At 41.9% G+C, this 18182-nt stretch overlaps 1 protein-coding gene across 2 annotated transcripts in view; it reads left to right on the forward strand.

The window, feature by feature from the left end:
- Positions 1 to 257: 257 nt before the first annotated feature.
- The window catches only part of reep6 (receptor accessory protein 6), a 65823-nt gene continuing 47898 nt past the window's right edge, over positions 258 to 18182 (forward strand). The window contains exons 1-2 of one of the 2 annotated variants that reach the window (XM_051935022.1): positions 258 to 562; positions 17015 to 17108. In XM_051935022.1, coding sequence (XP_051790982.1) covers positions 445 to 562; positions 17015 to 17108 — 212 coding nt within the window. In that variant the 5' untranslated portion in view covers positions 258 to 444. The remainder of the gene's footprint in view (positions 563 to 17014; positions 17109 to 18182) is intronic. The other variant, XM_028816618.2, reaches the window with a different exon arrangement.

An 18182-nucleotide genomic window follows, 5' to 3' on the forward strand; every position in this document is an offset into this window, starting at 1 on the left:
AACTAGCTCGCCGCTTAATCCGTGCGCATGAAACAGAAAACGTACAAGTTTTACGAAAACAGGTAAAATAACGCGTGTAGTGCAGTCCTTCCAAGCAGATTAACAAGCGATTACGTTTACCGTATGTCCACGGCGGAGCCACAAGGCGCGTCCAGATCGATGCTGAGACTTACCTGCCGCGTTGCTTCCTGGTTGGCCGCGCCTCTCAGTGCTGCCTGCTATTGGCCACTCGTGCTGTCAATCACACGTCTTCTCGGCCTCCTGGGTGGGTGCCCGCTAAGTGGATTGTGCGAGAGCGCTGACTCAGCCTCCACGCTCGAAGTGCACTCAGCGAAATTTGGGATTAGCGTTCCAGTCGAGACGCATGAAAGTTTCACTACGTTTGTCCTTCCAGAGAAACGTTTGAGTGAAGCATTGTTTTTGTCTGTGTTAAGGTATCTCACAATGTTCGCCAAATTAATCGAGCGAGCTGAGAAGTTTCTCAACGAGAACAACTTTGTAACTAACGTGCTGGGAAAAATCGAAGAGAAAACCGGCATCCAGAAGCGGTACCTGGCTTTAGGTGAGCGACACGTCGCTGGGCTCTGGTGGGGGGTTTGTTAGTGTACGCCAACGCCGTCTGCGGTGTCCTTTTGGATGGTGTCGCATTTCACCTGTCGTGCAGGTTGCCGAAGACAAACAGATCCGTGTCCTTTTGTCCTAAAGCTCTCTGCAGCTCGAAGGATGGCAGACGTGGGTGCGCTGCGACTTTTCCAAACAAACATATTGTGTGATTACGATTTACATGGCATAGAGCGCGTCCCGTAACCCGCAAAATCTCGACGTACATCAACGAAACGGTAGGAATTGGGCCATAACGGGAAACCCTTAAGATTGTCCGTTTTCGCTGCCCAGGCAAGACAAGGTAGTAAATATTAACATTTTCTATATTTCAGTAATTACTAGACGTTTCGATTTTATCTACAATGTGGTTATTTATTTAGTCTCCAGATGACAAGTTCCGCAATTCCTACAAGGCTGTGCAAAGCAAAAAAGAAAAAGATAAGTACAAAAACTTTATATACAGCGGGGGAAATAAGTATCTGATCCCTTGCTGAATTTGTAAGTTTGCACACTTAAAAAGAAATGAACAGTCTCTAATTGTTATGGCAGTTTCGTTTTAATGTAGAGAGACGGAATATCAACCAAAAACCCAGAAAAAAAACACATTCCATAAATGTTATAAAGTGATTTGCATGATGTCATTGAGTGAAATAAGGATTTGATCCCCTACACCCCCGCCAGAATTCTGGCTCCCACAGATTACAATCAATCAATTACAGATACTCCTGATCACAACTCGTTATGTGTATAAAGCACATCTGTCCACAGAATCAATGTCTTACCAACACGGGCAACACCAAAGAGCTGTCAAAGGACATCAGGGACAAGACCTGCACAAGGCTGGAAGGAGCTACAAAACCGTCAGCAAGAAGCTTGGTGAGAAGGTGACAACTGTTGGTGTGATTATTCAGAAGTGGAAGAAATATAAAATGACCATCAATCGCCTTCGGCCTGGAGCACCATGCAAGATCTTTCCTCATGGGGTGAGGATGATCATGAGAAAGGTGAGGGATCAGCCCAAAACTACCCGGGAGGTGCTTGTTAATGATGTGAAGGCAGTTGGGACCACCACAGTCACCAAGAACACCACTGGTGACACACTAATACACCGTTATGCATTGAAATCTTGCAGCATCTGTAAGGTCCTCCTGCTCAATATGGCACATGTACAGACCCATGTTAAGTTTGCCAGTGAACATCCGGGCCTTCTTGCTGATGGTCTTGTAGCCCATTCCAGCCTTGTGCAGGTCCTTTCCCTGATGTCCTTTGACAGCTCTTTGGTCTTCTTGGACAGGTGGGAATGGAAGAAATTAATTCTGTGAACAACTGTGCTTTATACACGTCATGAGTTGAGATCAGGAGTATCTGTGATTGATTGATTTATTGTCATCTGTGTGCCACGTGGGCACACAGCTAGTCCGTGGGAGTCAAATTTCTGGCTGTGTTGTAAGGGATCAAATCCTTATTTCACTCAATGACATGCAAATCACTTTATAACTTTTCTGGAATGTTTTTTTTTCTGGATTTTTGGTTGATATTCTGTCCCTCTCTCTCCATTAAAATTAAACTACCATTAGACAATTAGAGACTGTTCATTTCTTTGTAAGTGAGCAAACCTACAAATTCAGCAGGGGATCAAATACTTATTGCCCCCCCACTGTAGCACCTTTACATTAAGTGAAACCATGTGGGCCATAAATTTACTCGCCATCATTAATCCACAGACTCTTGCAGTGCATATTGCATTATTTTCCATTTTTTTCTTACATTGTGTATTATAAGGTGATTTAAGTTTTCTTTCATTTTACATTGCTCAGTATAAGTGAATGAACCCCACAAGATTTTTCAGAAATTTATATGCCTCCTTTTAGAATCAACACTTTCTATGGGATCTTATACAATAAAACTTCAAATCTGGTTTAGTGGTTCGCAAATGAGACTCATCTGCAAAAAACAAAATTGGATTTTTTTTTTTTTAAATGATTTAAGGCAATGGTGCAAAAATGAGCCAAACCCCCAATGAAGGTCTGAGGAATAACTTTTGGTAAAATGCTAATTTTAATATGAATTCAATAACAGATGAGTCTAACCAGTTATCACACAGGTTGACCACCAGATAACTGACAATTAAGGGTGATGTTTAACAAGTGAAATCCCCTCCCATTCAATAATGGCACCAAGTGGAAGAGTAATGTAACCGGACCTGAGAAAGAAAGTCATTTCTTTATGCAAAAAAGGTGATGGCTACGAGACAATTAGTAAAGCATTGGTAGTCAGTCGGAATACAGTAACAAAAGTGGTTCAGAAGTTCAAAAAGGATGAACTTGTGGCAACAACAACATTTATTTATGTAGCACATTGTCATACAATGTAGCTCAAAGTGCTGTACAAAATGAAGTAAAAGGAAGTTAATATCAAACATATTATTGCCTAATCTTGTTTGTTTGTCTCTTTCTCTCTCTCTCTCTGTCTCTCTCTGTGTGTATATATATATATATATATATATATATATATATATATGACATTTGTAGTCTGAATCACAATCTGATTGTATGGGTGGTTACCTACCAGGTAACGCTTGTGGTTGGTCAGCAAGTCAGCTAACATCCGCCATGGTGCACTCTTTCAGTTGCGAGAAGCAGATCATAGAATGGTTGAAATAGTTTTACTGTCAAATAATGCAAAGAGTACGCGACACGTGTTTTGCCCTAATTCTGGGCTCATCAGGCGTACACACTCACTGCATCCCCTCTCGGGGAATTGAACCTCGAACGTCAGCGCCAGAGGCGAAGCCCCTAACGCTGTGCTATGGCGTGTGGTTCGTTCATTTGACAGCATGTAGATCGGGGTAATTACATTCATGGCATTCGTAGTCTGAATCACAATCTGATTGTATGGGTGGTTACCTACCAGGTAACGCTTGTGGTTGGTCAGCAAGTCGGCTAACATCCGCCACGGTGCCGTCTTTCAGTTGCGAGAAGCAGATCATAGAATGGTTGAAATAGTTTTACTGTCAAATAATGCAAAGAGTAATAATGCAAAGAGCCTCTGGCGCTGACGTTCGAGGTTCGATTCCCCGAGAGGGGATGCAGTGAGTGTGTACGCCTGATGAGCCCAGAACTAGGGCGAAACACATGTCGCGTACTCTTTGCATTATTTGACAGTAAAACTATTTCATATATATATATATATATATAGGGCAGTCCAGATCTAATTATGCAATTTTCATTACGCTGTAACTTACTAAGTTTATTACATAGAGAATTCACAGCAGCTGCCCTGCACATAGAGATTTCACTTAAAGTTCTTTTAGTTGCCGATAGATGGCAGCACCTGCCCTGCATTCCAAAATGGCGGGGACACGGTTGTCAGTCGAACAGTTGCATAATTAGATCTGGACCACCCTGTATAAAAGCCAGCATCTGTCTGTACGTCTGTCCGATTTTCATGAGAGAACTACTTAACGGATTTAGATCGGGCTTTTTTTCTATAATTTGCTTGAACTTTCCGGTTGATTTTGTGACTTCTCTCATGATGCTAAGTATCATAGTTTGCTTGTGGTACGGATTTATTTGCGTGAATCTGAGAGACACACAGTGGAGTGAGGGGGGCGGGGCCCTCCTCACTCACGTACCAGTCTCAGGGTGTGTCTTACCTCCGCTAAGCTAGCGAATACAACAACTACTTAACAGATGTAGATCGGGCTTTTTTTCTATAATTTGCTTGAACATTCCGGTTAATTTTTCCAAATTCTCTCATAACGCTAAGTATCACAGTACGCTTGCAGGAGTGATATATTCATGCTAATCCGAGACAGAGGCTGTGGGCCAAGGGGAGGGGGAAGTGTGACGTCAGGAGTGGGGACTTGGTTGGGGGCCTCCTCACTGTCCTGTTTCACTACTATGAGCCACGGGGGATGGCTAGTACAGTATGTAACAAAGTATAAAGTAAGGTTTGATGGCCAGAAGGACAGAAGAAACAAAAAAAACCTCCATTTCGGCTGAAGAAAAAAAAGAAATCTGCAGGGGTTCCAAGGCCAAGAGACCACCCAGTCCCCAGTGGGCATTCTACTTAACCTAGATGTTGTAAATCAGTCCTCATGGTGTTCAGGCTTCACATGGAAGAAATTGAAGATGATGATGGTCATGGGGACATCTGGGACACCCGCCATTCAATACATAAATGCAGGGGGCAGCATGGTACCTTGATCAGGTTGTACCAATACATGAGTATTTTGTGATAAGAAGAGCTGAGGACAATCACCATGCAGGTTCATCACAGTTAGCTATAGCAGTAGAAAGCCAAACCAGGAGACATTCCTGTGACACAAGGAGTGCCATGCAAGGGTGTCATCCACAAAGGAAGCCACTGCTGAAGCCCATGCACAAGAAGGCCTGTTAAGCATTTGCCAGTTCTCATGTTGACAAAGGTGAAGGCTGTGGGAATCTGAGACAAAGGTAATTCTTTTCTGTAAGTGATAGCATTACAAGGGCAAGGAGTTCCATGAAAAATGCATGTCACCCACAGTGAAGCATGGTGGTGGCAGCGGCGTTCTGTGGGGTTGTATGAGTGCTGCAGGTGTCCGGGAAAACTGCATTTCATTGCTGGCATCGTGAATTCACAGATTTACTGTAAAATGCCAAAGGAGAAGATGCTACCATCTCTCCAAGTTCTGAGTCGCTGAGCACTCTTTCAACATGATAATGACATCCAAGGCCACTGCTTCATTTCTGAGGAAGACCAGGGTGAACGTGATTCAGTGGCCAAGCATGTCACCCAACCTGAATCACCTGTGGGGAGTTCTGAACAGACGAGCTGAGGATCATCCGCCATTCTGAATCCATGAATGGAGAACGATAGATGTGGCAGGGTGTCGCCAACTTGTTCATTCCATGTCTAGATGAGTTGGTGCTGTTCTGAAAAATCATGGAGGCCCCACAAAATATTAGGCTTGGTGGAATTTGATGTAGGGTGTATTCATTTTTGCAGCACCTCATTTGAATAAAGTGTATTATTTTCTTATCCTAATGATGTGGGTGAGCAAACTTTTCCGTTGTTCATAAAGGAAATGTGTAATTAAATTCAAAATTCTGCTAGCTGTTTTGATGTTCACTGAGAGATGAATCAAAAACTTAATTTTCAACTCATTTATGCGGAGCACTGTATTTATTTTTTTTATGGAATGAGGTTCAGTTCCTACCTGTGGCACTGTATGACCATGAGCAAGTCACTTCACCTGCCTGTGCTTCAATGGGAAAAATAAAAGAAGGGTAACCGATTGTATCTCAAGTGCCAGCACAATAATCAAGGACTTCTCTACACTAAAGATCTGAATGTCCATAGCAGAAATTACATAAACGTAATAAGAACTCATTTGATCTTAAAACACGTGGATAATTTTAAATTACTGACCACTTACTAAACCTGACGCTGAAGCTCCTGCATTTTATTCAGACTTACAGCACAGCTATGCAGCGATTTGTGCAATTCTAGTCAGGGCCGTTATGTTTTTAAAACAGACAAAGTTTTTTTTATAAAACGAAGGTGCCGTTAAACACGTGCTGTGCACAGAGCCGGCTTGTGCCAGTATTGTGGAGCGAGCAAGCAAAAGATACAAAAAATCTTTGAAAAATAAGCAGGTGTTGTTTGAGCGTGGTGTACAAACGTAAAAGCGCACGTAAAAACACGGAAATTTTACCGTGTTGGGGTGCTAGCGATCCGATATCTATTAACTATTGTGGAACGTGGCCCGGATACAGACAGGTAGACATGTTTAAAAGCACCACCACACTTTTATTTACAGCCACTATTTACAACACAGTGCACACAAACCCCCTAAACTCCCCCAAAGTCCAGGCCTCACACTGCCTCTTTCAATCTTGAGGCCGCCTCCTTTCCTCCTCCTCTTCCTTCGCTCCCGGCTCCAGCCCCCAAATGGAGGGAGGCGGCCCCTTTTATCATCACCCGGTTGTGCTCCAGGTGCCTCCCGACAATCTTCCGTCGGCACTCCCCAGTGTGGCGGAAGTACTGGCTGTGCACTTGGAAGCACTCCGGGTGTCCCTGGTCTTCCTTCCCCCAGCACTTCCGGGTGTGGCGGAAGTGCTGAGGGTCAGGGCTCCTCAGGCATTGGGGCACCCCCTGGCGGGCCCCCTATATAAATATAATGAATTATTATTATAGGGTTGAGCTTCCAAGCTCAGTTCCCGTGGTCCCCAAAGCCACCAGGGCGGTTGCCCCCACATGGTCTGGGGGAGGCGTAAGCCCCCCTCTGGTCCTTCGGGGCGTCCTGGCTGGGTACCACCCCCAGCCACCTGTGACACTATGCACAAAGGGGTACTGAAAAATAACTGGAATTGGGGGAAAAAAATTGTTTTAATAATTTTTTACTTACTGAGACTGTAGTCTCCTTCCAAATCCTCTCCATGTGAATGAATGCACTTGTCCCAATGGTTTTTGCACTGGTGGAAACATGTTTTGGAATTTCTGAAGAGAAATGTTGTCCAAGGCCTGCAGCGATTTTTCTTTGACTTCCTCCACAGTACAAAAACACTTTCCTTCGAGTTCTTTTTTCATATACGGGAACAAGAAAAAGTCTCACGGATCAAAGATCAGGCAAGTAGGGAAGGTGGCAAGATCTCCAAGAGACACACAAATCAATTCAGAAATCTCTTCAATAGTCCGACGGCAATCTTCGTAAATTTAAATGCGAACTTTTTCAAGATTTTCATCATTTCTAATTGTAGAAGGTCAGCCAGATCTTGGTTGGTCTTCATGTGACATTTTCCCTCGTTTGAAATGCAAAAACCACTCGTAGACCTGAGTTTACTTAGAGCATCATCTTTCAAAGCAGGTTCAAGCATCACTACAGTTTCAGCAGCTGCTTTCTCTAAGAGAAAATAGAAATGAACGCAGACTCGCTGTTCTGATCATAAAGCCCTTGAGCGAGGCCCTTAACCTGCAGTTGTTCCAGGAGTTCTGTACAAATAGCTGACCTGGTGCTCTGACCCTAATACTCCCTGGAGAGTACCGTATATACTCGCGTTTAAGTTCTCCCGTGGATACTTCAGGACTTGCTTTTACTGTATAAGTTCCAGTATTTTATAATGTCGTCGAATGTGGAAGACTCACGCTACTGGTCCAAGAGATTATGATATGCTAACGCCCACCTGAGAGAGTAACCACGGAGCATACAGCCTTTTTTTTCAATGTGGGTGCGACAACGTGCTGTATCAGCGTGTGCTCCTAACCTCTCTCTCTCTCTTCTATTGTGCCTACTTGACCACACAGTAATAACCAAACTATTCCGAAGTGACGTGTGCACTGATTTGTGTTTTGATGTATCTCGCACCCTCGTACACCTTTATCATATTGTGAATTTCCCCCTGGGATTAATAAAGTATCTATCTATCTATCTGTTTTGTCTTGGTAGAGTAATATATTGCTGTACTTTCCCCTATTGTATTATTAATATGTAGCCTTTGTCAGAATGCGTAATCTCACAGACTTATCACTGTTTATAAGGTACTAGCAAAATACCCGCGCTTCGCAGCGGAGAAGTAGTGTGTTAAAGAGTTTATGTAAACATATATATACATATCTACATATACACATATATACATATATACAGTACATACATATACACATCCACATATATATATATACACACATATCAACATATATATATATACAGTACACATACATATACACACATACATACACACACACATACACATATATACATATACACATACATACATAGTGCGTTGTAACACGGGCTGTGATTGTTACATGGGAGGGAGACGACAAATCACAGCTTCTCACTTTCTAATCGGGCCTGTGATTGGTGCTTTGACGGATGCCCAGATCCCACAGTATCTCCCCTTAGGAGAGAGGCGTTAGGCAAGTGTAATTGAATAGCGGTGCTGCAAGTTTAGCTGTACACCTGTTTTTAAGGCTTATTGACTGAAAGGGGCTTTCATGAAAAAAGTTAGGGCTTTGCTACAGGATACACCCTCCACAAGTTAAGGAAGTAAAAATAAAGGTATATATTTGTGTTTTATTTAAACCTTTTAAGTTTGTATGCGGGCGGTATGGTGGCGCAGTGAAAGGTGCCAGTTAGGAGACCCGGGTTCGCTTCCCTGCATGGAGTTTGAATGTTCTCCCCGTGTCTGTCTGGGTTTCCTCCGGGTACTCCGGTTTCCTCCCACAGTCCAAAGACATGCAGGTTAGGTGCAGTGGCGATTCTAAATTGTCCGTGGTGTGTGGGTGTGTGCGCCCTGCGGTGGGCTGGCACCTTGCCCGGGGTTTGTTTCCTGCCTTGTGCCCTGTGTTGGCAGGGATTGGCTCCTGTATTTAGGATATAGCAGGTTGGTTAATGGATGGATGGACATTTGTATGCATAGCCCCATTTGCCCGTTTTCGTTTTTTTTCTTTCTTCAGTAATATTTCAGCAAACCCGGAGCTTGTCAGTTCAAATCCTGGTACTGACACCACTGTGTGACCCTGAGGAAGTCACTTCACCTGCCTGTGCTGCAAAAAACAAAAGTAATGTAACAAATTGTACCTCAGATGTTGCAAGTTGCTGGAATAAAGGCATAAGTCAAATAGATAAATATGTATTATACACATAGGAACTATTCATTTATTTTCAGTTAAGTCATCTGCAGCAAACCTTTATAAATGAGGGTTTCTCCTTTTTAGATAGTGCAAACTGTTTCTTCTTCATTGAGGTTTTCTCTTGGAGAGCTTTTTTCATTTCATTGAAAATTAAAGCAGCAGCTGCCAAAATATGTAGCTTTCTTATTAATTTTTCAACATTGTGTAAATTAACATTATTAAGTAACATAAAAGGTTTAAATACTGGTTATCCTTTTACACTAAAATATTACTAAAGAGATACAAAAAAAGTAAAATGCATATGTTGTTTTTCTTTAAGGAGATTAAATATTACTGAAGAAAGAAAAAAAAAAACTAAAACAGCCAAATGGGGCTATGCATGCGAACTTAAAAGGTTTAAATAAAACAGAAATATCTACCTTTATTTTTACTTCCTTAACTTGTGGAGGGTGTATCCTGTAGCAAAGCCCTAACTTTTTTCGTGAAAGCCCGTTTCGGTCAATAAGTCTTAAAAACAGGTGTAAAGATATTGACAATAGCTACGCAAACCCACCAAGACATGGAATCGTTTAAATCAAGGCGCGAGTCGAAAAACACCATCCCATACTATTAGTTAACGATTAACACATTTCTATATGTATTGTAAGCATACAATACAACTGATAATATGTTGCGCTTATTTATCTGGTGTACCGACATTTTTGCGCGTTTAACGGCTGAAATCCAACGTGGTTTGTGCCCTTCAGAATGAAAACAGTTTGCATTTACTTTTTAATAAAAGGCGAGCTTTTAAGCCTGAGAAATCGCCCCGAAATGCACACGTTTAATTGCACATGTGTTAATATGTATGCATACACAGTATTAAAGGACAATCAACAATTAACGTCATTTACCTTCGTTCCCGCGTTTGAGTCGTGCTGTAAATCTCTTCCTTGTTTTCAGTTCACGTGATTACGTAGGAGGCTTGATGACACGATACGTAACTCCGCCTCCTCCATTACAGTATATGGACAAAAAAGAGGTTCCAGTTATGACCATTACGCGTAGAATTTCGAAATGAAACCTGCCTAACTTTTGTAAGTAAGCTGTAAGGAATGAGCCTGCCAAATTTCAGCCTTCCACCTACACGGGAAGTTGGACAATTAGTGGTGAGTGAGTCAGTCAGTCAGTGAGGGCTTTGCCTTTTATTAGTATAGATTATTGTATATAACTTATCCCCACCTTCCCTTCTATATCTATAACCTCAGGCAATTACATGTAGTAAAAAGACAAGCAGAAGTTAATGTATTATTGATAATATTCATAAATAATAACAAGATGCAAAGTACATTTGAATATTGGCAACCATACAACCTGATTAAATGGTGATTTGTAGTTCAGGCGGCACACAGACTTATAGTTACTTAAAATGTCTCTACTTAAGGCATCATTGGTGCTCAGCTTTCAGCCACATGTCTGTTCAAAATGGCTGCTGAGCTGTGTTCTTCATTGTGTTGTCTTCATCATCACAGGTTAGCAAGAGAGATGCTTCTTTCAGATGTTGGTTAGTAAGAGAGAGATACTTCTACATCATCACAGGTTAGCAGGAGAGAGATTATGAGGTTAAACACGTACATTTATAGATGTTCTGTCCAACCTCTACAGCCAATAGGACATCATGATACTTAAAGGCCTCTGAGACAAACCAATTCCAAACAGCCATACCTCAGACCAATGGGGGAATAGAACATCTTAACACCTGCCCCCAAACCATATGTGAAAGTACACCTCAGCCTGTTTGCCGGGGTAGAAATGACTTTAGCAGAGAAATACTCGGCAAACTTGGTTAAAGCACATCCTCTCTCAACTCTGTGGTAAAATTCAGAAAGGTTCAGTCGTAAATTGGGAGAAGGGTAAACACTAAATTGCATTGCTTTGCCTAAATTATAAATAAAGACATACAAAATATTTATCAAGTTATATGTAAAATCTCACAACACCCCTTATCTATGATGGAGCGTTCGATAAGAAAAAAACATGAAACTGATTTTAAATTAACGTTGTTGAAGTAGTGAAAGAAATTGGTAACCCCGCTGCTGCAACAAAATTCAATGCGTCTGAGAAACTGGTGCGAGATTGGAGGAGGCAAGAAGATGTAAAAATAAATAAATAAATAAATAAAATTTAAGTGTCGCATTTTTGAACTAGCATATAAGTCGGGGTCTGATTTGATTTGATCTGAGGAAAACACTTCAGCGGATAGTAAAGACTGCCCAGCAGATCATCGGCTGTTCTTTACCCCCTCTGGATGAACTGCACAGCTCTTGCTGCCTCAGGAAAGCAGAAAATATCTTAAAAGACTCCTCACACCCCGCTCATGATATGTTCCAACTGTAACCATCACGCTAATGATAGAGGAGCATCAAAACAAAGACTAATAGACTGACAAACAGTTTCTACCCAGGTTGTTATCAGGGCACTGAATGCCACCTAATCACCTCCAATGCAGCAGTGCAATAGACGCCATCTTGTGCAATAGTGTTCATGTGCAATTAAGGTCTTATGGTGAATGTTTGTGTTCTGCCTTATTTCTTCTTATACTTTCGCAATTATATTTATTTATATTTTGACACTGCAGGGACTGCACCTAATTTCGTTGTATTTGTTACAATAACAATAAAGATATTCTGATTTAGATTTTATGATCAATTTTTTTTTGGATTTTAAGACCAGACTTATATGTGAGTATATATGGTAATAATAATACATTTTATTTATGTGGCGCCTTTCCCATGCTCAAGGTGCTTCAGAGTCTCATAAAGAAACAGCAGGTGTATGTAACTTTGTAACAGATGTTTCCTGAATAGAACATTAAAGCAGCTAGATACAGGATAGACAAAGGTATTAAATAGAATAACAGACAATAAACCAGAGTGAAATATTAGATTCAATACTAAAAGGAAGCCTAGCAGATCACATCATTTGTGATATAACAGACACACACACACACACACAGATTATTGTAAGCCTCCAGACAGAGAGGTAACTGAAAGAGGAAGCAGAATGTCAGGTGAAGTTCAAGGCCTTCCTGAACAGATGAAGTTTTCAGTTGTTTTTTTAATGAATGAATGGAGTTGGCTGATCTCATTAATTTCAGGAGGTCCTTCCAAAGTCAGGGTGCAATATATAGCTGAAGGCCCTGCTGTCACTCTTAGAGTGCTGGCTGGTTGGGGGAGCACAACAAGATGGCCAGAATCAGAGGACCTCAGAGCGATGCGATGGAGAAGGTCACTGATGTAGTCCACTATGAGGCCATTTAAAGCTGTGTAGGTTAATAAGATAATTTAATGTTCAATCCTGTAAGACACAGGGAGCCAGTGGAGGTGAAGCAGGATGGCTTTGATGTGCTCGCTGTTGGTGGTCTGTGTTTGGACTCTTGCACCAGAGTTTTGAATCAGCTGGAGCTGTGATATGTCAGGTAGAATGCCTAGAGGGGGCTGGGTGGTCTAGTGGCCTTGGAACTCCTGCAGATTTTATTTTTTTTCTCCAGTTGTCTGGAATTTTATTTTTGTTTTTTTCTGTTCTCCCTGGCCATCGGACCTTACTTTTATTCTATGTTAACTGGTTTTGTCTAATTTTATTTCTTAAATATTTTGTCTTTTTTTCTCTTTGTTTATCCTGTAAAGCACTTTGAGCTTTATCATTTGTATGAAAATGTCCGCTAGATGATAAATGTTGTTGTTGATATAAGATTTAGAACCGGCACCTGTCAGCAGCGAGTTACAATAATCGATGCGGGATGTGATAAAAGCAGGGACAAGTTTCTCAGCATTAGTAAAGTAGACGAAGGAGCGAACACGGGATATGTGACGGAGGTGGAAGTAGGAAAGTTTCTTAATGTGGTTTATGTGAGTGGAATAAGAAAGGGAGGAATCGGAAATGACCCCAAGATTCCTTGCATTAGAAGAAAGTCTGAGACCATCGTTCGTGAGTGACTGAGCAGGAGTTCATTGTCTTAAAAATGAGTATTAGTAAGAATATAGAAATATTTTCAGCATATGGGTTGCAAATGCTGGTGGTACAGTGGAAACTGGCACGACCATCTTGCCAGTGTAGTAGATTGTGTTTGAATCCCAGCTCAGCTGTGTGTGGTCGTCCTGTGTCCGATGACTTTTTCCTCGGGATGTTCTGCTTTTGCTCTGGCATTCCCACATCACGTGTGCTGCGCCAGTTGGGAGGTGGGATTTTAAGTGTCTATATTGTTGGTTGCTACCTTGATCCCAACCCCTGATGGGTGTCATTTCTGCCGCATTGCTACTAGGGCTGGGCGGTATAACCAGAATTCTATATTACGGTATTTTTAAAAATTATACCAGTTTCATGGTATTCAACGGTATTTTTTTCCCCATGCATGAGTGGATGTTAACCACATTTTCCACTATAATTACTGCAGTAGACTGGCTAAGATTAACCTATTCCACTGTCATGAGAATTATACATTGTACAAAAAAAAGTTTAATGTGCACAGAAGTATTAATACAGGTTTGCATGGCCCCATAAAGTGATAGTTTTCAAGGGGGTGGCACTAATGAAGAGAAGGAATCACAGTGCATGACTGATGCAATCAAATTATAGAACCTTTTTATTAAATAAATTTTGCAAACAACTTAAACTATAATTTTGACAACATATTTTTAACCATCCAAAGAGGCATTTAGACTTAGTAAAATATTCAGAGGTGCTTGTCAAAAGTTGTATTACACTGAACATGTCTTAGAAAAGGAATAAAGAGTAAATGTTTTTTGTAAACCAACTCCACTTTCTGTTAATGTTGTCAATCTCTGGCCACTGACACGTTAGCTATATGGATTGTAATGGCGTTGGTTATCTCGATCCACCGCTTGGTTTTTTTGTCGTAGGCAGTACCTCTAGCAAATGCGTCTACAAGTAACGTCTGACTCGAGTGTCCTTTAGCTTTTCCAGTTTTACGTGAGGACGTGGAGGGTGCCAATCTTAGTTCCATACATTCATGGTACACCAAAGCATTATTGCGGCTAAGGTGGTGCAGCAAATTGCTCGTGTTGCCTCCTCCGGTGACAACTTTAGCTCCACAGCATTTACAGTAAATAGTTGTTTGGTCCACATCCGACCTTTTAAAACCAAAATCTCCAGACAACAGACACAGCTCCTTTTTTCGGCCAAAGTTCTTCTGTGTCATCATGTTCAACTTTATCGTCTGCTACACCTTCCGTTTCAGAATCTCTGTCCATTTTCACCGCTCAATACCTCCACTAACAAAAGTACTCCGTTGCATGCGTGTTTAGTGGTGTAGCAGTGAAAAAGGTCCCCCCTTAAACATTTTCCCGCTGCGCCACGTTCCGAACGTTGTTTGGGCTATTTAAACCGGTATTGCGGTATAAGAAAAATCCATATCATAACAAAAATAAAAAACGGTTTTTGGTATGAACCGGTATACCGCCCAGCACTAAATGCTACCTTCTCGCTACTTACTGTTGTTCTGCCTTCATGGCTGGTGAGTTATTTTGAATCATTGTCTGAAACTGTTTGCCACCAACACTGGATTAGAATTCATATTTTCAAATAAATACCATTATTAAGGTAATTGTAGCACAGATTGGCAGTAGGTGGTCTGCTGTACCTCTGAGTAAGCAATTTTCCTGTTAGGTCCCAGCTGCCATTGTGTTAAGCAGTGTGATTCGATGGTCGACACATGCACCCTTAGAGCTCCTCCTGACGAAATGACTGTGGGGAGGATGAGGGCCTACAACTGAAAACACAGTCATGAGGGTGAAATCGCTAAACAACGTTGGGGGCACAACCTGTGAGAGGCAGATGACCCAAAGCCTGTTCTGGCTGCTTTTGCCCTTTGAGAATCATTTTCATTTGTCAAGACGCTGCGGGCACTAGGGGGTGCCCCACAGCCCCAAACACCAGACTCAACTCGGGCAACCACAACATTGTGTAAAATAAAATGGTGCCTAATGCACAATAATTCTATTACAAGGTTAAATCAGTCCAGCACAGTAATAACGTACAACTGGTGCCCTTCTGTCTTCTTCCATGGGTGTCGCCCTCTTCCTCCTCTACCTCTCTGAGGCAGATGAGGTGGCGTCTTCAGTGTTAAAGCACTGCACATCATAAACCAGGGATGCCCAACTCCAGTCCTGGAGGGCCGCAGAGGCTGCAATGTTTTATTCTAACCCTTTTCTTAATTAGTGATCTGTTTTTGCTGCTAATTAACTTCTTTTGAATTAATTTTAATTGACTTGGTTTTTAAGAAATGTTTCCCTGAATTTCTTCATTGTTCCTCTGAATTGCTTCATTTCCTTCCTTAAATGGCACCCAAACAGAAGTGAAATGTGAAGTGAAGGAGCCAACAGAAGACCACCTAAGTCAGGGCCTCAAACTCCAACCAATTTCAGTCCAGCCAGTTGCTTAATGATGCGCTGAGTCTTGTTGTTAATTAAACCTGTTCTTTAATTCTGTGGCTTGTTGCTGCTCTCATTGTGCAATAGCAGAAATTTCCAAAATTGTGGATTTTCTCTTTTCTAAGAGCAGATCAGCATTGCTGAGACCTTCACCTTTCTTTATTTTCAGATACTGTATGATGGTCACTGTTTGCTGGTCCTGTTTTGGCTCATTTTGTATCTCATTATTGTTTGGCTGCTAATTGAGGAAAAGGAAACAATTGAGGGGTCTGAGTCTTCAAGAGCAAGTCAAATAAAATGAATTCAAAAGAAGTTAATTAGCAGCAAAAACAGGTCACTAATTAAGAAAAGGGTTAGAATGAAAACCTGCAGCCACTGCGGCCCTCCAGGACTGGAGTTGGGCACTCCTGTCATAAACAATTCCGTGCCACTCGACCAAAGTAGGGATAGGTCCTCACAGGTGGTGCGGTGGTAGTGCTGCTGCTTTGCAGTAAGGAGACTGTGGAAGATTGTGGGTTCACTTCCCAGTTCCTCCCTGTGTGGATAGCGCTTTGAGTACTGAGAAAAGCGCTATATAAATGTAATGAATTATTATTATTATTATTATTATTATTATTATTATTATTATTATAGCGTTCTGCCGCAGCTGTCTCTCGTGGCACCCAACTAGCGCAACAGGGCTGCTTCTCAGGACTACAGCTTCCAAATGGGAGTAGAGGGGTTCTGCCACCCTGTGTATAGAGGGTATACATGGCCCCGGAAAGTGGCCTTCTGGCTGGAAAAGGTAACAGCAACTAAACTGGCCGGGATGCCTGTCCATCCACATCTTTCTGTTGTAGCCTCCAGGTCAGGTAAGGAAATTAACCTCAATCCCTGTCAGCATGCCAGTCCATCCAGTACTTACAATGCCCAAAAGCGAGCTCTGTGTGTCATGGGGCATATGTCATACCCCATGACACAGAGGAGCCAACCTTAGATGGGATTAATTTTCATTACATTCTCTTGATTTGTATTTAACCTGAACGTTCATTATTTCATTCATTTTTATGAACTTGCTTATTCCAGCGTGTTGTCTGTTCTGCCAGCATCCTTTGCATGACACAAAGGGATGCCAATCCATTAACAAACACTGTGACTTCTACACCAGTCTGTATCCATACTGAGGCAACTTAGTCACTCGTCCGCCTAACCTGCTTGTGCTCAGAATGCAGGGGAGAACTCGCTGACATGGTAAGAAAGCACCAATCCCACACTTGCAGGGGCCACTTTACGAATCAAACACGGGTCATTAGAACTCTGACAATTGAAATCTCTTTGTTAAGGGGGCGCTTGAATAATGTGTGGTCTACTCTTCTCTTTTTTTTTAGGCTCCGTTTCCTTCATTGGCATCTATCTGGTCTTTGGCTATGGAGCGTCTCTACTTTGTAACCTGATTGGATTTGTCTACCCAGCTTATACCTCGTAAGTTTCTTTTTCTGATTCAGTAACCCCTGTCCTCAGTGGCTAATATCCATTTTTTTGCTTATTATTTTCATTACTGTGTCCATGCTACCTTGTGTGATGGACAGTAGGGCTGGGCTGACATTAATTCAGTCCGCTTACCTGTTCTGGGAGGCCTGTCTGATAGGATGGATGCAAGGGGGTTTTGCCTCCTCTAAGAGTATTTTCACCCCAAACACACTAGATGCCCATACCTGTACCTTCAGGGCATGTTGGGAATTGTGGTTCCGTGGGGGTGGCCCTGCTCAGTTCCTGGGGCACCTACAGGGGGAGCTGCTGGGGAGGGCTGTCCCTACTTTCAGGGGCTTCCGTCTGACCTGGGAGTATTCCTAGATCTGGCATATAGGGGGCCTCTTCTGTCCACTCAGGGGTCAGAGTTGGGAGGAGTTGGATGAGACTGCATGGGAGGTGCAGAAAAGTAACTTATTGCTTGATGTGCAATCTAGAAAGAAAGCAACTGTAACCCTGCAGAGATACTGTCTGAAATATGTGAATCCAGAGCCGTGTTGTGAAATTATGTCTAGGGACGTGGGGTGCTGCAGTGCCCCCTACAGGCCACACTAGGAGTGGGCACTACAGAGTAACCACAATAAAGATACCAAGGCAAGAAATGTACAGTGATGCTCGACAGTCTGTGAACCTTTCAGGGTAGTCATTATATTAGAGATTGTGTGAAATGGAATTCGTAATGAATGTATACAATACAATACAATACAGTTTATTTTTGTATAGCCCAAAATCACACAAAATCAAGTGGTCTTTTCACTTTTATTTTAAAACTTCAGTAAAAACAATATTTGGAATTAACTTTCCTTCAAGATCGCATTGAATTTTGATTCCGTGTTTGGACTTACATCGTGACAACGCAACATATAACTGCCCGTGAGTGAATATTGTTTCTTTCTCTCTAATAAATAAACCGACTTTTTCAAATATTTGTCCCCGTGATTTTTAATTGTCATAGCAAAAGCTATTCTAACGGGAAACTGTAAATGTTTTAATATGAATGGCATATCAAGATCTCCTTTGGTGTCA

The sequence above is a fragment of the Erpetoichthys calabaricus genome, chromosome 12 (assembly GCF_900747795.2).
Source record: "Erpetoichthys calabaricus chromosome 12, fErpCal1.3, whole genome shotgun sequence".
Lineage (NCBI taxonomy): Eukaryota > Metazoa > Chordata > Cladistia > Polypteriformes > Polypteridae > Erpetoichthys > Erpetoichthys calabaricus.